The sequence below is a fragment of the Sebastes fasciatus genome, chromosome 19 (genome assembly GCF_043250625.1).
Source record: "Sebastes fasciatus isolate fSebFas1 chromosome 19, fSebFas1.pri, whole genome shotgun sequence".
Taxonomy (NCBI): domain Eukaryota; kingdom Metazoa; phylum Chordata; class Actinopteri; order Perciformes; family Sebastidae; genus Sebastes; species Sebastes fasciatus.
This window is the reverse complement of record NC_133813.1, coordinates 26,359,469-26,375,054: the sequence shown is the minus strand read 5'-3', so window position 1 is coordinate 26,375,054 and position 15,586 is coordinate 26,359,469. Positions and strand designations below refer to the sequence as shown.

General features: G+C 40.1%; 2 protein-coding genes across 7 annotated transcripts in view; both read left to right on the top strand.

Moving 5' to 3' along the window:
* Positions 1-5,355, top strand: part of slc38a9 (solute carrier family 38 member 9) — a 30,860-nt gene extending 25,505 nt beyond the window's left edge. For all 3 annotated transcript variants that reach the window (XM_074617316.1, XM_074617314.1, XM_074617315.1), the window contains 3 exons: positions 1-46; positions 1,233-1,322; positions 2,488-5,355. The exon at positions 1-46 is cut by the window's left edge and continues 103 nt beyond it. In XM_074617316.1, the coding sequence (XP_074473417.1) occupies positions 1-46; positions 1,233-1,322; positions 2,488-2,653 (302 nt within the window). In that variant the 3' untranslated portion in view covers positions 2,654-5,355. The remainder of the gene's footprint in view (positions 47-1,232; positions 1,323-2,487) is intronic.
* Positions 5,356-10,765: 5,410 nt separating this feature from the next.
* Positions 10,766-15,586, top strand: part of nrg1 (neuregulin 1) — a 53,927-nt gene continuing 49,106 nt past the window's right edge. The window contains exon 1 of one of the 4 annotated variants that reach the window (XM_074617312.1): positions 10,766-12,350. In XM_074617312.1, coding sequence (XP_074473413.1) covers positions 11,648-12,350 — 703 coding nt within the window. In that variant the 5' untranslated portion in view covers positions 10,766-11,647. The remainder of the gene's footprint in view (positions 12,351-15,586) is intronic. The other 3 variants (XM_074617313.1, XM_074617310.1, XM_074617311.1) reach the window with 3 other exon arrangements.

Here is a 15,586-nt window from a genome sequence, read left to right as displayed (position 1 = left end):
TCCGGGTCCAGGTGATGGGCCAGATCTTTGGAAATCATTACCCCAGGTGAAGGATATTATCATTGAAGTTCATGTTATCTCTGTGGAAGCAGAACTACACAGCAGATTGATAACTGGTCTGTTTTACAACTATGTCTATATGTCTCCATTTAAGTACCACATTATTCATTCTGACAGTAGCTGTGTCCCAATGCGTGACTGGACCCTCCAAATATTTAACAGATTTCCATGAAAGCCCGGGTTCATTTTCCACACAAAACTGCATCTTGAAATGTGTGAAGCTTCGTGGAATGTGCTGTCGGTCTGACTTATCATGTCTCCTCACTCAAATACACACAGTATGCAATAGGGATGTCCATAATTAACCGTTTAACCGTTAACCGACATTAAGCATTTTAACCAATTAACGCTATCGGTTGAAACGGTTAAAAGACAGTAGACTCCATTAAAGTAATTATTTAACTTCTAAAAACAACTGGCTACACCAACACAATACAACCAAATCTTCTTTATTTTTTTTATGAATAATTTAGGTCTACTCTGCAGTTCTGTGGGTCTCTTTAGCCTCGTTTCTATGGTTTCCATGGTTTCCTACAGCAGCAGCAGCAGCAGCAGCAGGCAGCTCTAATAAATCCGGTGTACACTACCTGCTCTGCAGCAACCAGCAGACGGACACAGTATGAGAGACTAGTTGGTGAACATAGTGGAGACCAAAGCAGAGCTAAAAGAGAGTGGATATTGGACTTCGATTCATGAGGCGGATACAAACACAACTCCAAATGAATAAATAATGTTGCTCTGTGTCTGCTAGATATGGAAATAGGCAACTGTTTGCTAACGCATTAGCAATATCAACTTTATCAACATTGTGCTAATGAGATTCATAGTAAAGAGCTTGAATCAATTATTGTGTTTTACACGGCAAATAGCACTGTAAATAATTATCCAAGATAGTAAGGAAATATTTATTATTTATAGAACACTTTAAAGGTGCTTCACATTAAACGCATTAAATATCAAACAAGCAGGATAGAAATAACTAAATAGAATTAACATCAACAAAAAGACGCCTTTAAATATATAAAACTTGGCCTTCATAAACCTGCGGTTTCTTGTAATTCAGATTGAGGATTACCCAGATTACAGATGAACTCTTTAACAGGTTGTTTCAGTCTCTTATTCAGTAAGTCTGCGATCTTTCAACATGTTATTTTCACTCTGTCTCTCTCTAGTTTCTTCCACGTTCTGGCACTGAACATCTTAATTGTTGGATCTGGTGTCCTGATGGCCAAGTTTTATCCCAATATTGGATCCATCATAAGGTATGTTTGAACTTGTTTCCCTATTCACATATTCTATATGATAGCTAATGATTAATTCATGAAATGGAATTGGTCCAAATTATTGTTTTTATGTTCTTGTATAAACTGGTTTCAAATAAAAACACACTCTTCTCTGCTTTATTAATCAACGTTTTGGTCAACAAGGACCTTCATCGGGACATTAATCTTAACATCTGTAATGTCCCGATGAAGGTCCTTGTTGACCGAAACTTTGACTAATAAAGCAGAGAAGAGTGTGTTCAGCAAGTCATTATTTATTTGAAAAAGTCCATATTGTCGGTGATCTACTCCCAGCACCACAAACAGTTTTGAGAATGTGCATGTTTTCCTCTCCTTGTATAAACTGGCGTCTGACATCTATAATAGCAACAGAGGCCAACCTGTGGCAGCAATGAACGTAACAAGATAATATAGTCCAAACTATCTGTAAAAGTCTCGACTGCGTTTCAAAGTGTGTGAAAAAAATCCGTATTAAGTTGATCATGAACGGTACGATTACTGAACTGTTTGGAAGCAGTGACAAGAGCACAACATTAATAATCATAAAAAGTACTCCAGCATTTCAGTGTTGTGCTTTTATAGATATAGAGGACTATACTACCAGTCATAATTATATGACTACGATTTGATATATTTATAAATTGACAATTAAATAAATAAATATGTAATGAAATATATTTATGAGAAATTGAATAAATAAATATCAAATGAAAAATATAAATGCTTCTCCATAAATTAAGAATTAGAGAAGACGGATCAGAAATGAAGTGGCAGAGGCTGAGATATCCTTTTTTAATCTTTACTTTTAGTCCCTCGTATGAGTCAAGCTGTAAAACACTGGATCCTGCATTTCCCATGATGCAACTTCATAGTTTGTTTGATTCCTCCCTGCTGGTTAACAGCCATGTTTTTAAACACTATACCTCAAGTTAGTAAGGCTGAATAACTGTGAACTGATGAGGTATCAGTGTTATTTATAAATTTATATATATATACTATCTAATTCTTACAGACTTTGCATTTACTTTCTTTAGGCTTGTCTTGAGTTTGCCCCCTAAGTCATCAGTTTAACACACTAGTTGACGTGTTGTGAAACTCCACTAAATGTTCTGTACTGATGTTAACTCTTGGTCTCCTGTTGCAGGTTTTCCGGAGCAACATGTGGCCTGGCTTTAGTGTTTGTCTTCCCTTCCTTAGTCCAAATGATCTCCCAGAAAAGGCAGGGGCTGCTCCGCTGGCCGTCAGCCCTCTTCCACAGTTTCCTGATCCTGCTGGGCATGGCCAACCTGCTGGCTCAGTTCCTCATGTAGAGAAGCAGTCAGAACACAGACACTCTGAACCATTTTGGAGTAAGATTAAAAAAGATGTGATGGAGATTTCAGATGGGAATCTCTGAAATTTAGATACAAAATAATTGAGTGTATACCTGCACAGTGTGCATTATCCTACTTATGTGTCATGGCCACCAAAATAATACCCAGATAAACCTCAGAAGCCTCCATGTCTATTTCTGTGGTATAAGATAGAATATCACACACTTAATAAATCCCAACAATAAAGAGTTATTATGATAACGTCAAGAGACGTTTGAAATATGGGGTAAGTATTGAGAGCGATAACACTACATGGTCTTAAAGAGTCCGTTTGTTTATGCTTGTGTGCAAAATCACAAAAGCTCAAAGGTTGTCCACGATGGAAAAGGTTCGTCCTCTGCTGGTAGGCTAGTTGTTGAGATATCTTACTCTGGATCAGTGTGTTTGATGGACAGACTGACGGACTGACATCACCATCTTCAAGCCCACTAGCGGGGATAACGGTTTTATTACTTAAAGGGGAACGCCACCTAAAGGAAGAATTCCAATATGTTATGTTTATGACCTTGGAAAGTTCAATCAATATGTGTGAACATGAGCTCCTCTCTCTCAAAGCCACAAACCAGAGAAGTAAGTAAGTCCCCAGTCATAGGGTATACGGTCTGGAGCTTCTCCAGAGACAACGAATGGACCCACAGAATGTTTCTTTCTCTTTATTCTATTGAGGTGTTCTCAGTAGTGAAACAGAAAATGTTCCCATATATTGAGAACGTTCCTTTGGGTGCTCTCAGTGTCATCTAGAACATCTCTCATTCATTGTCTATAGAGCAGCTCCACACTTTATATACCCTATCACATCACAAGTTGGAGTTTAGCACTCTAAGGGCGTTTTCACATTAGGTACGATTGATCCGTACTGTGCCCGAGTATGATTGCCCCCACTCTCTGCTCAGCTTTCACATTAGTAAAGTTGTTCCGTACCTGAGTACACATCATCATCATCCACGTGTATTTGTTTATGTTGAGATCAGCTGTTCTAGTGGCGGAGCATCATAAAACACTTCATTCAAACTGGACAGAAACTAAATAAAACTCACCACTACTGTCGTCGTTAGTCTTTCCAACAATCGCCAACTCTGGTTTGGTCTAAATAAACTTTTATTTCACCGAGTTTGATGTGAAAGTAGGCCGACTCTACACGTTGTCTCACCCCCACCCCGTCTCTCTCTCTGCCCGCTGAGCAGCTGAGCGTCTCTCGTTCTTCACAGACAGACCATTAAACATCACTCAACCCCATCGCCTATTGTCTATATATTAAGGAACCTCTCGACGGCCTTCCTGCTGTATCATCCACGGCCATGCAACTCAGAGGATGAGTTCGGCGCATGCTGCGCGCAGATACAGACATACTGTAGATATGAAACCATTTTATGTATACAGATTTCGGAGGAGACCGGCGGCGTTGAAAAAAGCCTGCCCTTTCAAAACTACTCGCTAACTGCTAACGTTACTCACGTTAAATAGCGCTCCTTTTCTGTGTTTTTGTACGGTTAGCTTTCACACCTGATGTGAACCGTACCTGAGTACGCATGATCCGTACTCCAGACCACCTTTTCAAGTGGACTCCGGTACGGATCGACGAACCGTGCCCGAGTACGGTACGGAGCGTTCACACTAATCGACACAATCGGACTGGACATCAATCAAACTGGACTTTGGGGACAAGTGTACTCAGATCCAGGCCCGGGTCCCTAATGTGAAGCACCCTAGGAGAGAGCTGTTCATATTTACTAATATTTTTGGACTGTCCTAGACCATAGGGTCTACGACTTCTGTCATGAAAATGGATGTAGTTCTCCTTTAAGCTATTTTATTAAAGGTCTGCTTTTATGTAGATTCAAGCAGCTCAATCAAGCATTAACTCTACAATTTTCAGTCAACTGAATATAGTCAGTCTTTTTTTTATAATAACAATGGATCAAATGACAACATGAGGTGTCGTTCCTAGAGATGAACCTACAGAGAATTGTCAGCTGAATGTGCAGCACCCTCTCAGCTTTACGGAGCTTTATAGAAGGTTTCAGCTCATCGTTTAGCAGCAGGCAGCTGTTTTCAGAGAAGAAACTCTGATAAACCCTCTGTACACTACCTGCTCAGCCAGAGACTATAGCTGGTGAACATTGTGGAGCATTTAGCAGCCAGATATTTTTCTTGGTAGAGTACAAACACAGAGCTAAAAGAGAGTGAATATTGCAGAGACACCGCTCCAAAAGAATGATCATGTTGCCCTGTATCTGGGATGTGGAGATAAGGAAACTATTTGCTAACAAGTTCATATCAACTTAAAAGGTGATGATGTCAGTGTTGTGTTCACAACTCGTTTGTCATTGCAGGTTTAAATTTGTTACACGGAAGGCTTTACAGCTGGATTTTATGATCAAATCGAGTTGTATTGTTCTGACACCAGGGAATCATATTACTGACTTTGTGATTATGTACAACTGTTTATATGTTTTGAGGACAGCCATGTTGTGTGAATATTTTTTTGAAGAAACGTTTGTCAAAATCTTTTAACTTTTATGAGCAGTGTTGATTTACATGTTTACATGATGCCTATATAGATACTGCATCTAATGTCTTGTGTTTTACTAATGATAGGATTGAAAAAGGGAAAATAAACCATGTCGGTCTTACAAGAACTGTAGTTTCCTGTTCCTGCTTTTAATCAAATTGTAAGATGAGATAAGATAGAACTTTATTTATCCCAAGGGGAATTGTTGTGCAACAGTTGCAGTACAAAGTAGGAAAGAGTGCAAATGTATAGAGTACAAATATAAAATATTAATAAATCCAAAATAGACTCAATTTCAAGAATTATAAACAGGTTGTGGTGCACTCTGAAATAATAAACTTGGGAGACAGTTTAACATTCAGCAGGTGGCTGGCTTTACTTAACATGTGCTTCCCAGAACAATATGATATCCAAACATCCTTTACGCAGACCGGTTACTACGACACAACCTAGTTTCCAAAATACCAAACTCAAATGTTTAATACATCACACCCCTCTTAAAATGAAGGTAGAATTCTGTTACCATAAACCATATGACCAACCTGAATAACAGCACCCTGCAAGAATAGTGTTTTCTTTTTTTCTTTTTTAAACAAACGTGTATCTCTGGAAGCCCTGAGAGGCAAGGTGAAACATTTTTTTAAGTTTATCTTTTTTTTAGCTTGAACTAAATTAATGAAAGTTTTGCCTTTTATTTGGCAAAAGCAAACTTAATTCTGCCTTTCCTCTCATGAGATATTAAGATAGGCTTAATTAGGGCTCGAGCACCGACAACATCGGGCCAGCGAAGGCCCTATTGAAACTAGTGTTTCTTTGTCTTTTTCTTTTTCTCCCAAATGTATCGCCTTTTTGAGGGCCTTAACATGCTCAAAAAGTTGTTAAACTTATCACTTATCAGACACGGTGAAAATGAGTTCCTGTCTCATTGGTATGGTTATCCCCGCCCCCTAAACAGTAGCCACGCCCCCTTTCATAACTCGTGAACCGTTTGTCGTAGACGCAGACGTAAATTCGTGAGCCTGGTTGATAGCTCTGGGCTTTTGCCCTTTTCTATCCATAGGCAGTTATCATTGGAGGGAGGAGAGAGGAGATGGAGGAGGAGCCCAGTTGGTGCTGAGTCAGCATGGAACCATGCCCGGCCAGTTGAGACGGTTCTTTTCTTTTTTTTTTTTTTTTTTTACCCTTATAACAAAATAAAATGAAATATGGATAAAACAAAATAAAAAAACTGATAAATTAAATAAATAAATGAAAAATAAATAAATAGATATAAAAATAAAGAAAACTTTAAAAAAGCCAACATAACTGGGCAAAGCTCAATATCATGTGACTGTGTACTGTGTTTGCGCTTGAGAGGGGTGGGGGTGGCTGGCTGTCAGTCAGGGTGCAAATCAAATTAAGGCAAGATTAAAAAAGAATAAGATAAAATAAATATAAATAGATAAATAAAAGTAAAAGGATGGTGTTCAAAAGGGTGATGGATAAAAATGTTTGTCGTAGAGTTTTGTGGGAGATGTCATTGCACTCAGCAGAGAGTTCCTGTTTCATTGTGCCTGGCCGCGTCAATCGGCGTCCCGCCAGTACCCCCGACGCGCGGGGAGATGCGAGGGCCCGTTTATCGCTGCCTGCAGCTTTAATTAGATTTTAGATTCAGAATGTCCATCCATCCATCCATCCATTTACTTTCGGTTATCTGGGGCCGGTCGCGGGTGTAGCGGGCTTTGTAGGGTATTCCAGAAGCCTCTCTTCCCAGCAACGTTTTCCAGCTCCTTCTGGAGGGACCCCAAGGTGTTCCCAGGCCAGACGAGATACATAATCTCTCCAGAGTGTTCTGGGTCTATACCCCGGGGCCTCTTAATAGTTGGATAATAGTCCTCTAAAGGGAGGCGTCCATCCTGGTTAGATGCTTGAACCACCTCAGCTGGCCCCTTTTTGATGCTAAGGAGCATCCACAGGAGTGTCCACATCCACATTCAGGATGGAAATGGGTGTAGGGGGTGTTTTCCACCTACTGAAGTCCACCACCAACTCCTTTGTGTTCCCAGTGTTGAGCGGCAGGTGGTTCAGCTCACGCCACTCAATGAAGGAGTCCACTATGCCCCTGTACTCAGTACCAACACTTATTAAAGAATAATTCTGGGTTATTATATGTCGGTCTTATTTGAGTAGCGTTGTCCATTAGTCCTTTCTTTAATAACAATGTACCGACTAAGTTAATAGCTGAGATCTGTGAGCACGGTGGCATCACTAAAAATAAGTCAGACGGGTCAAGAAACACGAGCAGTCAGATGATCAGACTGGTTGGAAACAAACCCAACAGTTAAGACAAACTCATTTGGAAGAGAAGACTAACAGTAACATTATTATATTATTATGTCAGTTATTGAATTGGTGAGTACAATGTTATGAATGCTAAAAATGGTGGACAAAACTATGACAATAAGACCAAAGTTGTAATAAACTGGGATTAACCCGTAAACTGATAAAGTTGTATGTAATACATTCATTATGATTATCATTATGATATGACCATTTAAAGCACTACATCATTGTGAGATTAAGACATAGTTTCATGTTATGGATCAGTGAGACATCAATGCGTTTGACTTTTCAATTCCAAGTGGCTTTATTAGCATGAAAGTTTCAAAAAACAATGTTGCCAAAGCATCAAAATACAAAACACAAATACATATTAATATTAATATGAATATTAACACAAGATTACAATTGTTATATGTTATATACATTATATACACTCTAAGAGAAGCCCATACAAATACGGGCCAATGTACTGCGTTAATATGAAGGAATTTTCTGTATCGATTTTTCACAGGAGTTTTTCCCGTATTTTGAAATACGCATTGCATTGTGGGAACAAGAACCTCCGCTAGCGCGAAAGTTGGAAGAGGTAGAGACCATCGCACACGGCAAAGTTTAGATTTAGAGAAACCTTTCTCACACTTCTGTGGTAAAAAATCTACAATTAATGTCCAACCAAAATGCTTTATGTGAAGGACTTAACGTTAGCTTGGTATCGTAAAGCTGTTTTGTTGTTTAGTTCAGCTGTTGTCATCTGTTAACGTTACCAGATACGCCAGGAATATTTTGCTGACTCATTTTGAGACTAACTCAAGTTTAATATTGTAATTTAAGTTTTACCAATGTTTATATTTTAGACTTCAGTGGACGTCAGGTAGAGTTAGCCCCGGTTTTAGTCTCAGGTGGTGCGCAGAGACCGATAGGTAACGTATAAATGCTAGCGTTAGCGTCTGTTTTCCCTCCAGAATGTAAAGGTTGGGCCTGCTATTTGGCTCGGTACGAAGGATATACTGTAGATTTACAGAATTTTCCGTTTTAGGATTAACAGAAGTGTCCGTGAATGGTACGGAGGACATCCTGTAAATCAACAGAAATGTAATCTCCTGAACCTCTTCATGGTCTCTCCTGGCTCTCATTGGCTGCACAGTCTGGGTTGGTTGCAGCGACGAACAACAATCGTGTCTACAGAATCGTTACATTCTTGGTTTACATAGCTGAAGAGGAATAATAGGATGTTTTCAGAAATGTACTCTTTCTCTTTACTAACCCAGATTGATCAGCCATTGAGAGCCAGGAAGACCATAAATATATAAATAAATGAATGTGGAAATAAATATATAAATAAATAAATGAATGTGGAAATTATATATAAATAAATGAATATGGAAATAAATATCTAAATAAATGAATGTGGAAATAAATATATAAATTAATGTGGAAATAAATATATAAAAATATATATACTTTATTTTTTAAATATCTATTGTGGCTTTATCTATTTATTTATTTTAATAGCACATTTTCTATTTATTTATTTATTCATTTTTAATCTATCATGCTCATTTATTTATTTTTCCTGTTACTCTTTGACCCTCATAAAGGGTGAAAATGCTGAGAAGATAATCAATATCCAGGTCTCTAATTCAGAGCCTGACAGGAAGTCGTCTCCTACAGATACCATTACTGGTATTAACTCTGTCCACAGATTGGAAAGGGTCAGAGCAGTGTCAATGTTCAGTGTGGCGGGTGACCTGACCTTTGTGACCGTCCTCATCTTGTTTAAGCCCCGACTCCTCAAGAAGACTTTGGATTGTCCTGCTAGCTTATTAGCCCATGTGGTGGGGGGGGGATTTGGGGAGGTAATAGTTTTACTGGCGGTCTGGGGGCTTTTAGTCACGCTATAAGAGGAAGTGTTATATTTGTGATCAATATCCCCAGTTTACTATGTATATCTGACAAATTGGATACCAAAGTGAATGTTGGAAGTATGGCTGTGTTTATATTTCAGGCCAGCTGAAATGACTGGGCAGATCTGTCTTTTAGTTCATTTTATTTACCCCTCCCCCCGGCCCAGCAGTGATAACCCACTACTGGGCATTACAACAAAACCAGGGCACATTTAACACTTATTTCTACCTTTAACTTTGCACAAGTGATCAGTAACAACCATCTTGATTACTAGAGGCTGGTTTCATAGCAGACATTTTGACTACGCACAGTAGGTCAAACACAGGTGTAACATTAATGTTGGCTCAGTTCTCAGCTCAGTAAGCCATGACAGTATGACAGTGACATACTGTATATATATATATATATATATATATACAGTATGTCACAGTATATATATATATGCAGTATGACAGTGAACCAGCATGGACAATACCAGGAGCCTGAAACTGAGGCAGATACATTTAATTCAGCCATCATTCATTTTATTATTCTTTTATATATTATTCATACCTGTGCTTTTACTTCTGTGTCATGTGTCATATATATGTCATATAAGAGTATTATTATATATATGAGAGCCAAAAAGTGACAAGAAAAATAAATAAATGAGCATAATAGATGTTTAAAAAATAAAATTTTTTTTTTTTTTTTTTTTAGATATTTCAACATTAATTAATTGATATATTTATTTACACATAAATTAATTGATATATTTATTTACACATTAATTTATTTATATATTTATTTACACATGTATTTATGGTCTCCCTGGCTCTCAATGGCTGATCAGTCTGGGTTAGGAAAGAGAAAGAGAAAGAGTATATTTCTCAAAACATCCTATTATTCCTCTTCAGCTATGTAAGTCAAGAATGTCACAATTCTGTAGAAACGATTGTTGTTCATATATATATATGTCATATTAGTGTATATATATGTATATATATGTATGTATATGTTTATCTATGAATATGTTTATGTGTGTGTATATGTACAGATGTATATGTTTTTGTGTGTATATGTATGGATGTATACGTTTTTGTGTGTGCATATATGTGTATATCATGGGTGTTATTATGGTATCCCACTAATGAATGCAGATACTTGAGAAGAGTAGAGCACAATGGCTGCATCCTCTTGGGACGGATCATATGTCTGCTTCCCCAGCTCCTTCCCCTTGACAAAAAACACACCCTTACTATCAGCATAATCAATGGGGAGTGGTGCTGGAAGGGGGGCGGCCACAACAGTTTGCCTCCCTGTGATTCGCTGACATGCGCTCTAATTGGATCAAGTAGGAACTTGCTTAGCTGGATGCTTTGTGCTGGGATTGGGAGCAGCCTGCAAGAGAGAGAGCACAGACACCACCAGACAGGAAGAGAGGCAGAGAGGGAGGAGGCCAAAGGCTGCCCTGCTCACCACTCGGAGAGGAAAGATTTGAGAGAGGAGGGGTGAGAGAAGAAAAAAGGGGAGTATCCCGTCTTGTCTGCCTGCCCTTCTGTGCTACTGCAGCCCTCCCTCCCCCCTCCCTCTCTCTATCATTCTCTTTCTCTCTCTTTCCCCTTACTCATCTGTTTCTGTGGCTGTGCTGAGAGGAAGGGCACCTGCCGCTCCCTGATGATTCAGCCTTTCAGCTACTTGGAGCTCCACAGACAAGGCAGCATGTCCCTCCTGCCACTGCAGTGCCTGACCATCCTGTCCTCTGCACTACAGCTACTGCAGCTGGCCCATCACGCCAACACTGCCTCTTCTGCCCAAGTGCTCAGGTGAGTGAGTGCTACTATTCCACCACTGCTCTCTGGTAGACCATGCAGAACATTTAAAGGACTCCAATTCTCTGGCAATCTTTTTTTTGTTTTTGCCTGCAGCCACTTTGACGATTCTATTTATAGACTGATTGCGTTTCCTGTGAGAAAGCATGAGTAAGGAAGCCCTTTTCCTCGTGTGCAGAAGGCTGTCTACATAACCTCCCAGACTGTTAACAAGGTTCGACTCACCCCTGAAGAGTACCTTCCTCTCAAATCCCAGCTCTGACTCTGCAGCCTCATGATGGAAAACGTAGTCGAGGAGACCGGTGGCAGACAGCCACTGTGTGATGCTCTGAGTTACTAGTTGAGGTGCTCAGAGACCCCTTCATCCAGCAGTTGGACAGGATGACTGAGGGAATGGAGGACTCCTCTGCAGGGCCAGCTCCCCCTCCTGGATCGGCCTCCCCCACCAGCTCTACTGTTGATACTGGACAAGTCCCCGAGGAGAAACCAGAGGAGACAGAGGCAGCTGGTGGGGAGAGTGGGGAGGAAGATGCGGAGGGAGGTGGAGGTGGTGGTGGTGGTGATGGTGATGATGGGGAGCATTTGGGAGCTTTGGGAATTGTGGCCTTGCCAGGGACCTGCTGTGTGTGCATAGAGATGGAACAGATTAACAATTGCCTGCACTCTGAGAAAATCTGCATTCTGCCCATCCTGGCCTGTCTGCTTAGCTTAGCCCTCTGCACAGCTGGCCTCAAATGGGTCTTTGTGGATAAAATCTTTGAGTACGAACCACCCACACACTTAGATCCCAAACGCATCGGACAGGACCCAATTATCATATCAGTGACCCCCACGCTGGGAATAACTGTGTCGCTTCCTCATTCATCTTTTGTCTCCTTGACCACCGCCATTACCCCGGGACGTCCTGACGTCTTAGTGGAAGAGAAATCTACACGAGGGCCGTACGTGCCTCAGCCTCCACGAGTGACTCTGTCCGATCCCTCCGTTACACTGAAATACACCGTTGAACGTCCCACCGTCCCAAAGCAGACTCCCCACCCTCAGACAACACAGGAATTAAACGACATCATCATCCCAACAATCTGTAAGTACCCAACACACAGTTCAGTGAAAGCTCTGGGTTTGGGTTTTCTTTTCAGAGAGGATGTCCCTTTGTTCCAGATTGCTCTCTAATATGGTGATGTAGGGGTGTATTTATGGGCAGGGGGATACAAGCTGGAGTCCTGCTTAACCTTGGACTTTCATCATTGTACAGACAAGCTCAGTGTTTTAGTTCAAAAGTATTCAAATGTTTTCTGTTTTGACTCTGAGTTTGTAAATGGTGTGTTCTATCAACTGTGTCAGGAAGTGTCAGGACTTTGCCTGAAGGCAGACACGTTGTGACTTGCAGAGCGTAGCGTAGAGGCCATGACTAAGCCTCTGAAATGTTGCTACACAGATACAGTAGGTGTGCAGGAGCTCTGTTGAAAGCTACTTTACCACTACGGGGAGGGAATGTATAATTTCTAACATTCCTCTTAAACTATTAATGATCTCTTAAATTAAACCACAGCGATGTACGCACACTACACTAAATGGATGTAGTTTTGAATGTCTTATCATACAGGCTGGTAGGCAGCATACGATATGAAAAATTCATAAAACGTGTCAATGCTCATCTTCAGTTATATGAAGAAGTTAGGATCAATAAATGATGCGGGGACGTAAACTGGAACTCCAGGCTGTGGTACAGGGAGACTTCCTGTTTTCTGCCTGTGCTCCATTTCAAGGTCAGAGCCTGCTGGAGGCTAATTGATGCCCCCTCCATCCCTCTTTCCCTCCGCCGCAGGAAAAACAACCCACTAATACAGTCTGTCTGCCAGCGGCTCGCCACTATGACGTGTCTGCTGTAGTCACATCACTGTATGCTTTATTACACTGTATCTGGGTTAGCTAATCTAAGGTGATGGTGGTGGCTGGTTGGGGGGTGGGAGGGGAGGGGGGTGACGCCTAATGCCTGTAAATATCTGTTATAACAGCACTGTGGAACAATGCTTTATGAACGCTTACTGCTAACACAAGTACTGAAACCCTTGCAGCAGTACCTGTCCTTCTCACGTGTTCCACCAAATGCAAAGGGTCGTGTTTGCTGGTGGGAAGCCAGTGAGGGATCAACGGGCCTCATGCAAGAACATCTTATGCTGAACTTCTCTTACTTTTTTCCGTGAGGTTTGTTCGTACGAGTGTTCCGAGTCAGATTCACAAAAAAGGAACTTCAATCATAAGTCCTGCCGTTAGAAATCCGCAGAAAACAAAGATAACAGATGTAGGAGTGTTATTAGTCATGTTAGAGGACCTGAAACTATTCTAAAATATTAATAATACAGCTGGCAATGATTTATGATGATTTAACATGAAGTTAGATGCTAAAAACATCTGTTTAAAACAAATTGGTCCATGACTAATATGAGAGGGGGTCATGTGACAGTCAAGAGATATTAGAAGAGAGATTACTGAAGCCTACAGCAGGTTATGGTACACTGTCAGGAGCTACATATATATTATTATTATGGCTATAATAAATCCAATATTATAAATCAACTGGCAAGCCATGATGATGATGATGATGATCGGTTGAACAGAACATTCATTTTGCATTAACTCTGTTTTACTTATGCATTTTATTTTAATTATTAACGGTATCATGTTTAAACTTTCATTCATTCAGACAAAATGCATTATGATTTCATTCATTCATTCAACCTTCATTAATAATCAAGAGATCATTGAGGGGTAACCCTCATTTACATGACATTGAGTCAATTACAAACTATAAAGAAAAACAAAACAAAACTAGAATGGACCTCGGAGAGTGCCACACCCCACCCCTCCAAAAAATGTCATTCAAATCCATCACAGACTTTTGAAGTGATCCTCCAAACGGACAAACAAACCAACAAACCAACAAACCAACGGCGGTGAAAACATAACGTCCTTCCTAGGCCGTCGGCCTTGGCGGAGATAGCAACAATGAGATACAAACAGAGAAGATGGAATATCATTATAGCAATAGTAGAAGTAAGCCATCAAAAGTTTTTGATTAGGAAAAATAATTGGATTGATACATTTGAATATTTAAAGATACCATATTGTAAAAAGTGACATTTTCATGGCAGTTATATTATAAAGCAGGTTTAAGTTCTATATAATTACTGTGAAAGTATCAAAACGCTTAATCCACAGAGAAATACACACAGCCCGTATTCAGAAACTGAGCTTTTGAAACAAGCCGTCAGGATTTCTGTCCATTTGTGATGTCACAAATACACAATATTTAGACCATGTCACAGTTTTAAACGTAAACATTCTAAACGGGTCCCAGTTTATATCCTGTTGCAGTTTATGTGAATGACATCAGCTGACAGGATGTAAACATGGACCCAAGCTGTTGCCTAGCAACGCAATTCTGTTGCAATTCCATTGAAATGCACTAAAACGGAGTGTTTCAGACAGAGGGTAAATACAGGTATATTCCAACAGATAGTATGAGGAAAATAAAGTTTTTTTTAAAACGTTAAAGCATGTAAACATGTTCTAGTAGAAACCCAAAATACAAGTATAAACCTGAAAATGGGCATGACATGTCCCCTTTAAGATGTAAAGTAAAGTGCAGTAAAGCCCTAGAATTTGCAATGAAGATGGATAAACTGTGAAAATGGGTTCTATGGGTACCCACGAGTCTGCCCTTTACAGACATGCCCACTTTATGATAATCACATGCAGTTTGGGGCTAGTAAGTAAGTAAGTAAGCAAAGCTTTATTTATATAGCACCTTTTAAAACACACCGTTACAAAGTGCTTCACACACAAGTGAAACATCGAACAATGATGAAAACAAGGAAATATTACAATATGAAACACAGAAACAATGAGAAACAGATCAAACAAAAACAGACAAACGCACATGTGGATGTGGCCTATAGAAAGGCTTGCCTATAGAGATTTTAGAGGTTTTTAGAAGCTGCTTAAAACAGTCCAGAGATTCAGCAGCTCTAATAGATTGGGGGAGGTGATTCCAGAGGGTTGGGGGGGCTAAGACAGGAAAGGCCCGATCACCTTTTGTTTTGCAGTTTGACCGGGGGATGGATAAAAGGCCAAGATTAGATCGAAGTGTTCGACAAGTCGAATATGGAACAAGGAGATCAGCAATGTAACTGGGGGCGAGGTCATGCAGTGCCTTATATGTAATTAGCAAGATCTTAAAGTTGATTCTGAATTTTACAGGGAGCCAACGGAGGGATGCCAGAACAGGGGTGATGTGAGACCGACGGCTAGTCTGGT